General features: G+C 40.8%; 1 protein-coding gene across 1 annotated transcript; it reads left to right on the forward strand.

Annotated features, from left to right (window-relative positions):
* Positions 1 to 653: 653 nt before the first annotated feature.
* Positions 654 to 16615, forward strand: LOC142776086 (HEAT repeat-containing protein 6-like). Its single transcript, XM_075879007.1, has 5 exons — positions 654 to 846; positions 2513 to 2667; positions 4969 to 5184; positions 8524 to 8659; positions 16172 to 16615. Exons 1-5 carry the CDS (start codon positions 783 to 785, stop codon positions 16321 to 16323), a joined length of 723 nt encoding a protein of 240 aa, XP_075735122.1. The 5' UTR covers positions 654 to 782; the 3' UTR covers positions 16324 to 16615.
* The last annotated feature ends 161 nt before the right edge of the window (positions 16616 to 16776 follow it).

The raw sequence follows: 16776 nt of genomic DNA on the forward strand, positions 1-16776 counted from the left end.
TGAACGAATAGGTGGTGCATGTTACACTTTATGTAACTGACTGAAAGGTGTTTTCACTGCAGCTTGGAAGTGCTATGTTGTGAAAATGTCTTTCCAGGAAAAATTGCATTGCCACAGTTTTATTTTAGCGTTGAATGAACATTTTTTTGGTCACATTGATAAATGTTTTTTTTTTTTTAAGTATAAAAGCTTTTTATAGTGCTTATATGCTCGAATTATTGTAAATTTTAAAACCTAACGTATTTTACCGGTTATCACTTGCATCCTATTGAAATTGAAATCCTGCTATTCAAATTCGCTTCCACTTCACTTTGAAGAAAAAAGAAAGAAATTCAATTATTCCCTATTTCAATATTTAATAATATTGTGCAAGTTAGTTTTGTCATGACAGATATGATAATTTTTAATAACATGTGGAATACAAATCATTGGATTTGTAATTATTTGACCAGGTCAGTATTCACTTTGAATTTGCTTCGAAACTAAAATTTACTATGTGCATATGCCTCTGAAACACTCTTGATTTAAATACGCATTAAAAAAATCTCGGAAGGCCCCTTCATTGCGGCATGCATCGTAATTATAACACAGTTCTGACACATAATACCCCAGAATTCATTTAATGCAATGAACTTCATCAACTTTCAATTTGACTCACTTTATCATGTGTTTCTGAATCTGCTTACAGGAAGAGCGAATCAGATGTTGCATCCGAAGTACCAGACAAGTTCATCTGTCTTCTCGGGAATGCAGCCATTCGTGTGCGGCCAGATAAAAACCAGATGCAAGCAAACATTGTCAGGACACTTGGGTGCATACTGCAGTTCATTTCAGCTAAAAATTTAGGTAATTTTTTAGTTGTACAAATAATTTAAATTTCTACATTGTAGTGGTTTTCACAATGCATCACTTTCAGCTGTGTGGCATGTATGACGTACAATTCTCGGCTATTTGCAAGTGTTGCATAGTATTTGATGTTTTACAGACCTTTCAGAAGTGTTTTCCTTGATTAACTAGTTGGTTTTGAAAGAATACAGCTTTATTAAAGGAACGAAGGGGGTAACCTTTCTACTAAGCTTGTGCGAATAGTGAATTTTCGGTTCGAAGCGAATTCGAAGTGAATAGGGATCTTGACCGAATAATTTGGAATCGAATTCGAATGGTATGTATGACATATAAAAAAAACAAAGGAATATTTATCATGACTTAACTCACCTGCACAAAATTTCTTTCGAATTGAAATAGGGGCTCTATGCAAACGCTGTTGTTTTTTTTTTTTTTTTTTTCGTTCAGATGAAGACGAAACAACCTTGAGTAGTAATTTGGGTAAGATTCGAGCGATAAGATACTTACCGTTCTAAAATTTATTATACTTGGATCACATAAGCCATCATAACAAGCTTAATAAAATGAAGAATTGATTTGAAAGTAACATGTTCTTCTAAAGGGGCCCTGCAACACTTTTTCAAGTAGCCATGCAACCAGTAAACATGCTTCTTGCCTCACAAATTTACTGCCGCAAAGTTTCTAGAATCTGTTCAGTACGAGCGGAGTTCCAAAAATTTGTCACATGCTGCAATTGCATTCCCTCTTCTCGTCCCGACAAAATAGCTGGAAGGTATGCAGGAAGGAATGGCACGGCGAAAGAAAATACTTCACACGCACCTCGTGGCCTTGAGCACCTCTTTTTTTTTTTTTTTTTTTTCTTCAAACACGCAGTTTTTTAGTGCGATCGCGCACATACTCATGGACAAGCGGCGGCCCCGGTAAGGACGAGCGTGCCATACTCAAATCGGCCAACGCCTGCGACCAGAGCCGTATATTCCTTCGTGACTGTGACAAGCGATTTCTCAGCTTGTAGTGTCATTTGCCGATGAAAGAAAGCAATTTTTAGCTTTGAAAATCAATTGCAAATTACAGGCTACGTGCTGTGCTACAATATTTGCTTCGCGTGTTCTCGGTAGCCTCGACTACCGATCGGCGGCGTTTTCTGACCATGTTCAGCAAGTGTTGCAGGGCCCCTTTAAATTTGAAGGAAGGGCTTCACGGCAAAGCAAATTTTTTAGATAGGTGTTTTTACTGTTTAGCACTTCTACATAGCAGTGAAATTACTTTTACAGGTGTTGACATGCGGACTAATATACACCTATTCGTTCATTGCAAATACTTTGAAAATATTCGGTAATTTAAATTCGAATTGAAGTGAATCCAAATACTCAACTATTCGTTCGAATATTCGAAGCATTCGAATATTCGCACAAGCCTACTTTCTACAGTAGCAAACAAAATCTAGAACATCATGGCATTGTATGGTATGACACATATTTAATAGAAACAGTAGGATTTAATGTTTTGTTCATTTTGCACCAAAAGTAAAGACCATTACTCCATCTATATAGTTGTATATGGTTCCAAATGTAATCACTTCTTGATTGGCTCAGTGTCGTGATTTTCTGGGGGAATTCACGCTAATGTTAACACCTCTGTTTCTCTCCCAAATCTTCCAACTCAGAAAATGAGAACATCAGAAAGCTTGTCATCAGTTCAACGTCATGTTTGATCCAGAGCCTCAGTGCAGGACTGATGAAAGTGCGCTGGAATGCCTGCTACTCATTGGGCTGCCTATTGGGGAGCAGAGATGTTGTCTCTGCGGACTACATTGATGTGGTATGTACTGTAGAGAGTGAAAAAAAAAAACATCTTCAAACGAACTTTCCGCTTTGACACTGTTGTGGAGAGTTATAACTAGGGCTTCGTGTTTTCGGGCAAATTTGAAAAAAAAAAAATTATAAACACTTGCAAGTAAAATTTTTGGCTATTCATATTTATTCGATAAACTCTGATTTTAACCACCCATACTGTTCCATTCTTTAACCAAAGAGCAGGTTCAAAGCATATATTGGTTTTTCGGCCCGTTTGGCCGATATAAATTTTACCTCACAACCTGTGGCATAGTCAACAATGGGCTCATTGTGCACAGAGGGAGAGATTTCGATGTGTTGGGCCTTCATGGAGCATAGTGGCACTGGGGCTTGCCTGACGACATCGAATGTACGCACCTCATAAAGTAAGTATGCTTGTATCTATTACGACAGGCTCAAAGATTGTAATGCGCGCAAACATAATTTTTTTGTATACCAGTAATTTTGCTTGTGTGTATTATCTGAATTCGTGCACTTTAACCTTTCAGATGACTAAAATACACTTACTGTGTTCTGAAGCATTTGTGTTCAGATATCATTTCATCAAACATATTGTGGTTTTGAGAGTAATGCAAAATAAAATTCCAAGTTTCTGCCAACAAATAAACCCTGAAGAATAACTTTGAATTTCAAGAAAAATAAACTCGGGAAAACACAGAGCCCTAGTTACGACTCGTAAAGCTTGACCACTCTTGAGTTATTAATGTTTGCAGAAGTCTGATTGCTTTGGCATTATATACGTTATTTGAGGTTCAAGTTAAATAAGGATGCGGTCAAATATTTTTGAATCGAGCTTGGATAGTATGTATTACATATTATAAGGAAAAATGGGCACATTTTTTATGACCCAACTAACCTGCACAATATTTTTTTTAATTGAAATGCATGTGCAAAGGCAATTGTTTTTAGTTCAAGGGAAGCGTAAACAACTTTGAATAGTAGTATGATTTTAATTTTAGTGGAATGCAAGTGATAACCTGTAAAATATGTTCAATTTTAAAATTTACTATACTTAGAGCACATAGGTCGATATATCGAGCTTTCGAACTAAAAAAAAAAATAATGAATAGATGCAAGGGTAACGTGTTCATTAAACCTTGAAGTGGGGCTTAGCGGCAGTGTGGATTTTTTTTTTAGTAGGTGTTTTCACGGCATGCACTTATTACTGCAGTGAAACCACCGTTACAGGAGGTTACACGCAGACTGATATACATCTATTTGTTCATTTCGAATACTTCGAAATTTTCAATAACTAAACTTCAAATCGATGCGAATTCAAATACTGTAATATATGTTCGGATATTCGAGGTCCTCCAACATCTGAACAAGCCTAACGATCAGCACAGCCGGGATGGCAGCCCTGGCAGAAACTCGAGACAGGTGCTGAGTGTATCTTTAACTGTGAAGAGCACCCAGCCTTTACATCATGGACTGGACAATGCGAATCTCCCAGTTGTTACATGCAGCCGAATTTCAGTGTATAAAAAATTTCATCCAAATACATTTTTCGTGTTGCTTCGTCACACAGTTTATAGCAGTGATAAAGAATCTATAAGGACAGATAGTTTTCACATGGAAAAAGAAAATTTTTGCATCTGAACTAGAATAGATCCAACGTCAGTCGTAATCACTCTTGAACACTTGCTTGGTACCAGTGGCTTAAATACCCTGTGAAGTTCAAAGTTACAGGAACTATGCTAGTTTGAACCTTTCAGAGCACCTTAACTCTGTCACTGTCACTGGCATTTGAAATAATCCACTTTTTTTTTATGGCTTGTCCACCACAGCGGCAACTAGGATTGAACGTATACTAACCAAGTCTAAAGGGGTGCCAAAATTACAATGTTATAAAGCATTTATTCACTATATACTATCTCTTATTGCCCTTTATGACTGCATATTGCCAATAAAAGGTGCAACTTCGTAAATACAAGCAAAATAGAAGTACTACAGCCCACTGAACTAAGGGAATATTCAAGGACCAGCACACACACACACCTGTGCTCTCAAAATTTTTGTGTACAATGAAAGACGTAGTAGGAAATGGATTTTTGTAATACCTGCCTGCCTAGCACCCACTTCAGAGTCAAGGGCGTCCCCCTCCCCAAAAAAGTTCCTGGCTTGCAGCATTTGCTGTTTCACTGAGTTCCTGTACACTGCCTCGTGCTGTTGGTAATTAAGGCTGATTCTGTGCTCTAGTGTGGCACCCTCTTGTGTAGTAAAAGCGAAAATGTGTGAGGTACTTTGCTGCTTGTATGTTGCTCAGGTTTCCGTCTTCAGTGCCCTGCTTTCGAGCCTCAACAGCTGCAGCAACTTCAAGGTGCGCATACAAGCAGCCGCTGCTCTGGCTGTGCCGAAAGTGCGCAACACTTACGGAGACCAAATGCAGACTGTGTGGTGCGGTACCCTCACCGCTATAGAAGGCACAAAGCAGTCAGTGGACTATCGAGAACTGCAGCACCAGGAACAGCTTAGGGAGCAGGTGCGTTCAATTTCACTTTGTGGGGCATAGGTCAGTGATTTGGTTTTTAGCACATGGTCACTCTAACACAATGCATTGACCGTCCTGCTGGTGCTCGTCCGTAACGTCGTTTAGCTCAACAAAACACTATAAGAAAGACCACAGAACACAGCACTACTCTCAACTGACATAATTTTATTGCATCATGCACCTTGGTTTGCAGTGTATCAGCACTGCACTTTAAATTTTCCAGCATGTAATTTACTTTTCTGGTTGCTGCCCATTGACAGTGCTGTTTGACCATGGTAATGGTCACATGAACAACTGACACTTACGATACTATGTATACATGTTTTGTTGGTTTGGGTATGAAAATCTGTTCAATCAGAATGCTCCATTGTTAATGTGTCATGTCAGTTTTCAAGGATAGTACTTACTGCACACGGTCTTCACATCTGTGCTTTCTCATAAAGATATACACTCCAATAAAATTATGTTAGTTGAGAGTAGCGCAGTGTCTTGTCATTTTTCTTGTTTTGTTGCACTTATAGTTACTATGACATCAGTGCTCATTTGTTTTGAATCTGAACAACACAATATTTATATATGGTACCGGTGTCGCACGTGTACATTTGATCGCAATCAGGTAAGATCCGGATCGGGCTTCATCCAGATTAGTTCATGCTCCGCCACTTTCAATTGCAAGCATGCCCCATCATGATCAAGCATATTGCGATCTGACTTTCAGATTGCGATTTGACAGATGTCTGCGCCAAACTCCTTATACCAGGCACTTTCAATCATGATCAAGGCTAATCTGGATCTGATTTCTTGATTGTGATCAACAACAGTTGCTCCTACACGGTCCAAACTTATTCATATTGAGTTTGTCACCGACACCAGTTAAACCACCATTCGGGAGCAAGATCATGATCTTGATCAGGCCTGATTGTGATTAAAAGCGAGGTTGTAGCAGCACCTGATCCTAGATTTAGTGCGGATCGGACCCGACTGCGATTGAAAGTGTCCGTGTGACGTCAGCCTTTTCCATCATTGCCCAATTACTCTGATGCCTTTGAAGTAGGGCCAACTACTCACGAACCCAATCTCTAAAATGTGGAATGCTTAAACTTTATATTGTTTGATTTTTTTTAACGTTTTGGTGCGATTGCAGGTACATAAACGCATTATTTGACACCTCTGCTGCCTCTACGTTTATTATGGATATTAAAGCACAGTTGGAACCTTATACCTGTGTCACACGGGCGCGCAAAAAGTCTTTTAAGTAAGCGATCTTTTACGAAGTTGAAAGACTTTTAACAAAGAGGTGTTTGCGGCGCAGACACACGGCAGCAACGATCTCCTTTTAGTGTTTTCGTTCGAAGACGCTAGCGAAAGCGTGGCGCTAGCAGTTAAAAGAGAAGCAATGAAAATTAAATGATGTATCACGATGTACAAATTAAAGACTTGTTGCACTGCTCGTTTCTTCAAATAAATTTAAGAATAAGCGATGAAGAAACACCAATGTGAAAGTTTTTTGCACTAGATAAGGAAGCATTCCCATAACTAGCGACGTGCACAAGTCCGTCTGGCACCACTGTGCTTTTATTTACCGTGTTTGTTTTTCGCTGCTCTCGACTGCTCTCGACACGTTATGGGCGACCGTACGGGAGAAAAAGCGAGGATCGCAAGCCTCACGGCTTGCCTTCTCGTTCTGGAAAGCGAGGCAAACGCTGCAAAAGCCGCCAAGGAGAGGATAAAGCAGCGCAAGACCGAGCGTGACCACGTGATATTGCCGACGCGTTGTAGCTGTTTACGAGAGTAGAAAAGGAAATAACCATTAAAAGAGTTCATTACACCTTCTGCAGGATAAGAAATTTGTTTTTACAAAGAGTTTTGGTAACAGAAAAATAAGCATTCGCTCTTTTTTTCCCACCACTCGAAAATTGCTGGTGCCCACTGGTTTCGAAGCTACTCATTCGGAGCCGTAAAAGAGATCGACGAACGCCGTTTACGAAAAAGACCGCTTCTGAAAAGGAGTTCGCTCTGTGCCGTGTGTCTGCTGTCAGGAACTCCTTTTCGGAAAAAGACCGCTTGCTTAAAAGACTTTTAGGTGCCCGTGTGACAGGGGTATTATTTATCTAGGAATCTAAAAGTCTAGTCCTTTTTTATGAGTACACATGTTGACTACATGCTGATGTCTGAAAAATGTGTAATGTTCATTACATCATAGCAACAAATCTTATATTCTGTTCATTTTATTGACGTTTGATTGGCGTAAACAGTTTAAGAGTATAGCAGTCGAAAGGTTAGGACATACTGAAGACTCTGTAAAGCTGAAGCAGCAAACATGAAGAATTTGTGTTAGCAATACGTCAGCTGCATTGTGCATTGCCACTTGTAAAGTGGCTGGGGCAGTTTTGAGTGCATGCCATTTTCAGTATCTGGAATTCGTCATACATATACGGCGCATTTCATCAACTAATGTGCAAGCAATCATCAGAGTAGACACTGTCTGTTTCAGATCTATCTGGCTATCTTTTCGCACTAGTATTTAACCTATTGCAGACAGGTGCATGTTAAAGAACCTCAGGTGGTCGAAATTTCCGGAGTCCCCCACTACGGTGTCTCTCATAATCATATGGCGGTTTCGGGATGTTCAACCCCACATGTCAAATAACTTATTACAGACGAAACCCTTTATAAGAGACACTGATATAAGAGACAAATTGGTATATGAGACACCAGTTTGCCTACAGTAAAATACAGGTGGATAAAATGCTTACGAGGTACCCTGCTTATAAGAGACATCTCGTATAGAAGACGGGAATAGCTGCCCGGAGAATGCCTTTTATAAAGGGGTTCATCTATATTACCCAACTAATACTTGTAATTTTCTAAGATACATCTCATGATAAGTCGACAACAAAGTATTTTTTAGAACTAAGGATTACTTCATATATTTGTTGTCCTAGTTTTTTTTTTCCACATATCTGATTTGAGGAAGTCGTATGTACCTTCTACAGAAGTCCAAGCCTTTGACATCCCACCTAATCAGACTGCATTATATAGGAGCTTTACAACTTGTCATTTTTGGTGCAGTCTTATTAGCCCAAGATTTTTCAGGCATTTTAAATTGGCGTTTAAAAAGAAAATTTTTTCCAAAGGTAACACACATGCTGTTTCAGCTGCCCCCTTTACGGTCTCACTCTCTCCTTTCATTTGTACAGTCTGCAGCCTTTCAGTTATTATTTAACTTTTTTCTTTTAAGAGGGAGCTTTAGATGAAAGAAATTGTAAGTAGCACTGATTATCGTTTGTGTGCCTTCACCGATGTGTGCAATTTCTTTGTCCTTTCTAGTTGTGTGCCACAATATGTCACCTCCTCTCGCTGGCAGAGCCTGCAGACTTGCCTGGCATGGCACGAGCTGCATTGGAACATGAGTGCAATATATCTGGTGCCTTTAAGAGGACACAAGGAAAGCTATCACTTATAGGTATGCTCTTCAGGACTGCAGTAATACAAAATGCAGGTCAAAGGCAGTCGTAGTTGAGCCTGAACTGCAACACCCCTCAGAGTCATGATGCCGACTGTGAGGTTGTATTGCCTAGCGATTCTACGGCCACAAAAATTTTTCAAATATGTCATGTAAAGGTAGAGTTGCAGGTAGTTATTGCAGGCAGCGAGTGCTTTTTTTCTGTTTTCATCGTAATCTGTGAAAGCTAGATGTCAATATGACAAGGTCTCCACAAGAGTTAAGATCAATGCTTGTTATAGCCTTGACCATTTTCATCTTTTTTGACCAGTTGGCCATTACCTCTAGGTCATGCCGTATTTTATTGCATATAACCAGCACGAAATCTACAGAAAGGTAAAGCTGGAGTTGGCTTGCATTGTATGTTCGAATTTTGGTGTGCAAGTTGTCTTCACCTCACTTCTTTCCAGTAATGCAAAAAAGGCTATTTCACAGCTGTACAGATGATTTTTTTATTAGTGTATATAATTTTTTTCGTGGTTTGTGGGTGGGGTGCGAGTTTCATGCAAGGGCAAGTTATACAATAGAAGGTACAGTATAAGCACAGTGTCAGCTATATATCGCAACCGTGGCAGCCGAAGACAATGTCACAGTTGATTGTGGGCTTGTGCGCGGCATTCTGGTCAAGCTGCATGAGAACTCGGTGTGGACCAGCTTTGCCAACTGAGAGTAGCCAAATCCCAATTGCAAATTTTAAAGCACTTTGAGTTGGCTAAATACGATGTTGGTCAAGGCAGCGCATGTAAAACTAGTGAAGCATTTATAAGGCAGGTAGCATGCATTGGCAGGCGTGCCAGTAGTTTTGGATGTGAGAATTACGTCATGTTGTTCTCAGGATAAAGAACCGTGCAGTGAAACCAAATTGATTTGCTTATTATGTGAACCTGTGCCCAGAATAAGGAACACCTTAAATGAGAGCAAGGAACATTCAGCTAATAACAGTGAGCGAGTGCTTAATCATTGATAATCTGATCAACAGTGAACGACATTGGGCTTTATAGATTCGTCATTGAACAATCCAGCAATACTCGTGTTTCTTCCAAAATTAACTCAGCTACTGGTGTTGTGCGCTGAATTCCCCGGCGGTCTAGTGTAACCTGTGCCAAGCAGTAGCACTTGTTTAGTCTGTGATACGCAATCAAAATGAAAACTAAGTTTGCACGTGTAACAGTATGCACAGCAAGTTCAGTATGAGGCAATCAACAGACTTGAAAACATGGTGTTTCGAAATGCATGCCTGTAGGGTACCAGGTCGTACCTTGCACGAATGTAGCAAATTACAAAATATTAAGCAGACGACCATCAATCAAGGCTTCAAGTTTGAGTATGAAATACTTTTATGATGTTTTGGGGGCTGGGGACATATTTTTTGCTCATTTAACTCGTGAAACGAGTGGTATAGGTATTACTCAAAACGGTTTTACACTCGTGAGATCAGCTAATGCCTGCATCGCCCATTCTGCTGTGCCATGTATGACAACATTTCGGATAAGAATGAATAATCTATCTATTATTATGGTTCTTGATTTGAAATTGTAAGTTCTCTGGTGCATGCAGTGCGATAATATTTGGCTCAATTTTTCACGGGAGTCTTGATTAGAGACTACAGATGGGTAATGTTTTCTTACCAAGCTAGAGAGTTGTTGCAGGACTTTTAAAGAAATATCATGTTTAGCTTATTTACTTGTAGAAAGTGGCTTTGTCAGCAAACAGAACTTCATTTGAAATCAAGTCAGTCTGATATCACAATCCTTGTCATTATTTTTATTGTGCTCAACTCCTTTATGCTTGGTATGCAAAGGTTGCTATGCCGAAGTTTCTTGTTCCCTAATTCAGTGATAACTACGGTTTTGTAATTGACAGCTGTCTGGTCTCATTCGGTAACAGTTACAGTATATTTTTTGTGTTTACATTTTTTTATTTATATAGTGTCTCTGCTTTAAAAAATGACAAATTCATTGTTGACTGCAGTTTGCTAAACCAGCTTTACTAAGTGTTAATCGAGCTAATAAGATTGCCTTTGAATGAATACGGTTTCGAGGCTTTGATATACAGTAATAGTTTGTTAATTCGAATTCGGTTAATTCAAACTTGGAGTTAATACAAACTGACTCCCTGGTCCTGGCACAGCCCTTTGTGTTTCTACGGAGGAGAACACTTGATAATTTGGAACGCGTTTGTATTGCAACGGTGAATTCGAACTGGGAGCCCCTGCTTTCCATCTCATATCGCAGAAGTCGCCCAGAGTGACCACAATGTGCTGCAAAACCAAACCAAATTTACTAGATATGCACAACAACGAAACAGCAGCATGTCTCAACAGATGAGAATTTGAGCGCTGAACTGGATCCCGTGATGGGCAAGCTGCAAGTGATTCTCATAGAGTTGCGACTGAAGGAACCCAAGTAAACGCAAATTACTGAAAATTTTCAATTTTATTCCGTTTACTCTGCCATGTAAATAAACGTGTCTTGAAGTATAAACAGCATCATTGAGGCTCTCTGCTCATATTAATGCATGTCAGTGCTTTTTTCTGTTCACTGTTAGAGCTCTATGAACTCAGTTAACAAAATCACTTTCCACAAACGTGTTGTATAGTATCCTATTTGCAATAAGGAATCCAGAGGTGGCTTCCTTGGGTTGTGCCCACGTAGGGTTGTGCCCACGTACGGTTGTGCAGCGTTCATTGCTTCTAGTGTCTGCCCGCTAATTCGTACTCCACTTAATTTGAACGATCTTATAGCCCCTTCAAGCTCAAATTTACGAGCTTTTACTGTGTTACAATATAGTATTCCACGCTACTTTATTTTATTTATTTATTTACAAGAACTGCTGTCCCATGCCTGGGACATTGCAGGAGCGGGTACAGAAAAATCAATGAAAGCACAGAAACAAACAATAGTGTGCACAAATTTATGTGACTAACACATAAATTTTTTCCCGAACTCTACAGTGTTCAGTCTACGCAATGCACCATCAAGCTTGTTCCAAATTTCCACCACACGCGGAAAAAAAGAGAATTTGAAACAATCCAAACGAGACCTGAAGGGTACAAGGTTCAAAGCGTCTGTACTACGTGTTGTACGCGCTGGTATATCAGCGAAAGATAAGGGCGCGTGAATGCGGGTCATTTTGTGTACAATCTTGTGCAACAAGATAATACTCTCATGTGTACGGCGGTGTTCCAGTGAATGAAGTGACAACAAATGAGCATGTGAAGACGGGGAGAAGTCCCGATCATAACGGTTAAAAACGAACCGTATAGCCTTATTCTGCACAAATTCTAACCTGTTTTTATCTTGCTCAAGATGAGGCAACCAAACCACAGAGGCATACTCGAGCATCGGTCTCACTAGTGTCTTGTTGGCAGTTAACTTACAATCTTTTGTCGAGTTTTTCAATCTTCGCTTTAAGTAACCAAGTTTCCTTAGAGCTTGACAAGTTATCTGATCAACATGTTTGCCCCATTTAAGGTCATGTGTAAAGGTGATGCCTAGGTATTTGAATTCACTCACATGTGCTAGGGTGGACCCATTGTAGTTATAACTGAAACTGAGAGGCTGTTTTTTATTTGAGAAAGTCATAACTACAGTTTTCTTGTAATTTATGGGCATTTGCCACGTTGAGCTCCAATCACAGAATAACGAGAATACGTTGTTGAGGACTGACTGGTCTTGAAAGGCAGTAATGCAGTTATACAGTACACAATCATCAGCATACAGACGTATGTTCACAGGGGTTCCAGAGATGACATTAACAACATCATTAATAAATATAATAAACAAGAGAGGCCCTAGCACAGAGCCTTGCGGCACACCGGATGGGATTTCAACAGGGGATGACTGCACCTGGTTGAAAGTAACGAACTGAGATCGAGAATGCAAGTAATCCGCAATCCAACCGAGTAATTTAGAATCTTTAAGAAAGGAACTAGGTTTTAGAAGAAGTTTTTTATGGCATACGTTGTCGAAAGCTTTCGAGTAGTCTATGAAAATTGCGTCTGTCTGACCCCTTTTGTTAAGTGATAGGGCAATGTCATGGGTGAATTCTAGGAGCTGCGTTGTTGTAGAAAATCCAGCTCGGAAGCCATGCTGACACCGGGACAGAAGGTTGTTTGCGTCCAAATACTCAACAATATGTTTATGAATGATATGTTCCAGTAGTTTACAGCTTGTTGAAATTAGGGAAATTGGCCTATAATTTGGAATGAGCTGCTTATTGCCAGATTTAAATAACGGGACAACATTAGCTGTCTTCCAAAGTATGGGAACAGTGGCCGACGCAAACGATTTATTAAAAATGACAGTCAAGTAACGAGCGCACCATTAGGAGTACCGCCTCAAGAGCGTATTAGGAATGCCATCAGGACCGGAACTTTTAGTCACATCTAATTTTAGTATCAAATTGTGAACACCTGAACAAGAGATTGTGATGTCTGGAATTGTAGACTGAACAAAGTTGCAAGCATAATCTGGGATAGTGCCATCATCACGAGAGAAAACGGACTTGAAATAGTTGTTGAAGCTTTCTGCAATAGTGTTAGAATCGGAGCATGATTGGTCATTTATAAGGAAGCAAGACTGAACAGATGACTTCGGGTTAATAGACTTCCAGAATTTGGTCGGGTTTTCTACCATAAACCGTGACAATGTATTGTTGAAATAGAAATTTTTCGCTTCCTGCATTTTCGCCTTCAAAGTACACTTCAAAGAATTTAGCAGTGGTGATCGCGCAACTGACAAAAGAGGACGACCTTTGCGAAGTCGCTTTATACGGCGAGTTGAATAATTTTTCGTGTGTACCACGGATGTTTTGGATTGCGTTTAATGCACTTTTGAGGCACAAACTTTGATATGCACTCCTGCACAATACCGTGAAAATGACCAAGGAGTACATTTACATCACTGTGTTCACTGCTAGGAAAAAAATCTTCAAAACTAGATGCCAGCGTATCCATAATAGAGTTGTCATCGGCACGACTAAAATCAAGCACACGCTTAAATTCAGGTCGTTTTGGCGGGCACACTATGTTGAGGCACGCAATTACAGCATTGTGGTCAGACAAACCTGTGACAACCTCACTGTGGTATCCCTTTTTGCAAAATTCGTCGCTTATGAAGACAAGGTCAAGTATTGAATTTTCACGGGTAGGGGAAGTGACAATTTGAGTGAGGTCAAATGACAGTGCTATGTTTACGAGCGAGTCACAAAGCTTTTTGTCACGACCGTGGGATGTAAAATTGTTCCAGTCAATGCACGGGGCATTGAAATCGCCAGTCAAAATTAATTTGCCTAGGTGAAGCTTGCGATCTATAATATAGTTGGTAATATCAGAAAAAACGTCGGAAGTTTCGTTTGGAGGGCGATAAATAGCTCCTACAGCAATAGCCTGGCCAGAAATTTTTAACTTGCACCAGATAGATTCTGTGTTTGGCAGATCAGGAAGCAAAGAAAAGTCAATGTGATTTTTGATAAAAAGTGCTACACCCTCTCCACGACCACTTAAGTCTGTCTTTGCATAAAATTACATAACACGGGGGCAAGATTTCAACATCTAAAACTGAATCATTTAACCAGCTTTCGGCGACGCAAATAATTGAGGGCTGGTGACACTCAATGAGCCAATTGAAGCTATCAATCTTGTTTGCTAAGCTACGTGCATTAATATTTAAAATGACCAAATTTTGATCAATACGCAGTCACTCTGGAAGTCGTGGTTGACGTGAATGTAAAGGCGCATGCGCGGGCGGCCGCTCAGGCGCGTGTTGAGAATGTTTGACAAGGGTGCCGCTGGCTTCGTCCCAGCTATAACGGACGCTGTCCACGATAAGAGCATCGTGGCGAAGTCGGACTTTATCTGCATTTTTTCTGATGTCAACCGAGTGCTGCCACAAAGACTTGCGTATTTGTCGAACACGTGCCGAGAAGTCTTCATTTATGTATATTTTTGATCCTTTAAGTTTTCTTGTGTTTCCTAAAATTTGTGTCTTGGTACGAAAATCAATGAGCTTAATAATAACAGGTCGTGCACTACTATTCTTTCTTTGCGTTCCTAGCCTGTGCCACCGCTCAATGTTTTCACATTTGACGCCTAATTTGACATTTATGAGTTCATGCACAGTTTCCAGTAGCTGATCCGGAGTCTCTTTCTCCGTTTCCGTCAATCCGTAAATGATCAGGTTGTTCCTGCGAAGGCGGTTTTCCAAGTCGTCGTTACGGTGGTCAAGAATTTCAACCGTGTTTTTTAGGTCCCTCAGAGTGCTTTCGAGCTCGTTCAATCGAGGAACCAGCTCCGCAGCCGCAGCTGTCCTTGCCTCTACGGTATTTAGCCTACTATCGAGAGCCGCTACTGTAGTAGTGAGGCTGGCTATGTCCTGGCTAATTTTTTGCTGACCGGCAAGCAACTCCTTCAGCATATCTTCGATTTGGGGACCAGGATTAGACTCGACGTCTCCAGAAATCAAGAGTAGCATTCTTAGCCAACACAAAAATGAATTCACAGCGCATGCGCAAGGCAGGGGGTCCGGCAGCAGCAACAAGAAACGGTCATCGCTTCTGTAACACTTGAAATGGTAGCGTACCTGTAAAATCAAGCAAACTAGCTTGTAGCGATCGGACGCCATGCCGCCGCCGGACCCACTGAAGAAGAGCTGTCGGGATGTCGTTCTTATATCCACCGCTGATGCCGTAGACGTCACTGCTGCGCCGTGCCATGCGCCGTAGAAACAGTCCCATTCAAGTCCGTAACCGGTGCCCGTGATAAACGCCGATGATAAATTGGAAACTTGAAAAGCAGGATCGGTCGAGGCGTACACGGCCCAGGAATCGGGAAACTGTGATGGGAGCACGCGCACATCGGACGACGACGAACTGTATCTGCTGGTAACTGCGGCCACCTGTAAAATCAAGCAAACTAGCTTGTAGCGATCGGACGCCATGCCGCCGCCGGACCCACTGAAGAAGAGCTGTCGGGATGTCGTTCTTATATCCACCGCTGATGCCGTAGACGTCACTGCTGCGCCGTGCCATGCGCCGTAGAAACAGTCCCATTCAAGTCCGTAACCGGTGCCCGTGATAAACGCCGATGATAAATTGGAAACTTGAAAAGCAGGATCGGTCGAGGCGTACACGGCCCAGGAATCGGGAAACTGTGATGGGAGCACGCGCACATCGGACGACGACGAACTGCATCTGCTGGTAACTGCGGCCACCTGTAAAATCAAGCAAACTAGCTTGTAGCGATCGGACGCCATGCCGCCGCCGAACCCACTCAAAAAAAAAAAACTTTAAAATGAAGTACATTTTTCTTGGAAACTGATCGAAGTTGCAGTGCATGGGATTCGCGTGAACTCCGTGGAACAAAGTGATATCGTGTTAAGCACTCTTATTTTACTTCAGTGTTTAGCAGTTACTGCAGCTGTGCATATCATGCTGCACTTTTTTGTCTCATTTGTTCTTGTTTTTCTTTTTCAGAACTGTTAAACAAATCTCATGAAAATGTTGCAAAAATATACAAGGAGTCCTCCGATAGCTCAACCGCCAAGCTGCTAAAGCTGCTGGACAGCCTGCTCAAGGACAAAGAATTTAGTGACTTGTTATCACTGAAGGGGCTAGATATTTGTTAACTTTTTGTTGTTGATATATTGTGCTAGGATTGTTTACTTGTTAGAAACTATTCAAATTTAGTGGATTCTTGATGCACTTTTGCGTCCAGGAACCAAGAGCAGATTCACTGTGTTGGCCGTGTTGGTCTGGACTCTTCAATATAGGCTAGCTAAATTTATTGTATAAAATCGTGTGCTACAATTGTTCTTCAAAAGCGCGAGCGGAGCCTCCTTTTTGGGGCCATTTTTATCTACATTCACGTGCTCTATTGCACATATATTGCATTTCATGAATAAAACATTTTCATATTTACATATTTTGTCTTATCGATGCCCTGCTCTCCTTTAAAAAGTAAGCCAAGCTACTTACAAAGGTAATTGCTCACAGAATTAAGAACATTGGAATTCAATCAACCAAAGGAACAGCAGGATTTCGAACAGGTTCCAGCACCAAGGCATTCATAAATCAGGAGA

The sequence above is a fragment of the Rhipicephalus microplus genome, chromosome X (genome assembly GCF_043290135.1).
Source record: "Rhipicephalus microplus isolate Deutch F79 chromosome X, USDA_Rmic, whole genome shotgun sequence".
In the NCBI taxonomy this organism is placed as follows: Eukaryota; Metazoa; Arthropoda; class Arachnida; order Ixodida; family Ixodidae; genus Rhipicephalus; species Rhipicephalus microplus.

What these genes read in the sequence shown, in the direction of transcription:
- LOC142776086 (XM_075879007.1), top strand. Translation starts at nt 783, where the DNA reads ATGCAAGCAAACATTGTCAGGACACTTGGGTGCATACTGCAGTTCATT. An exon ending in CTGCGGACTACATTGATGTG is followed by an intron (nt 2,668 to 4,968) that starts GTATGTACTGTA and finishes TATGTTGCTCAG; the next exon opens with GTTTCCGTCTTCAGTGCCCT. An exon ending in AGGAACAGCTTAGGGAGCAG is followed by an intron (nt 5,185 to 8,523) that starts GTGCGTTCAATT and finishes TGTCCTTTCTAG; the next exon opens with TTGTGTGCCACAATATGTCA.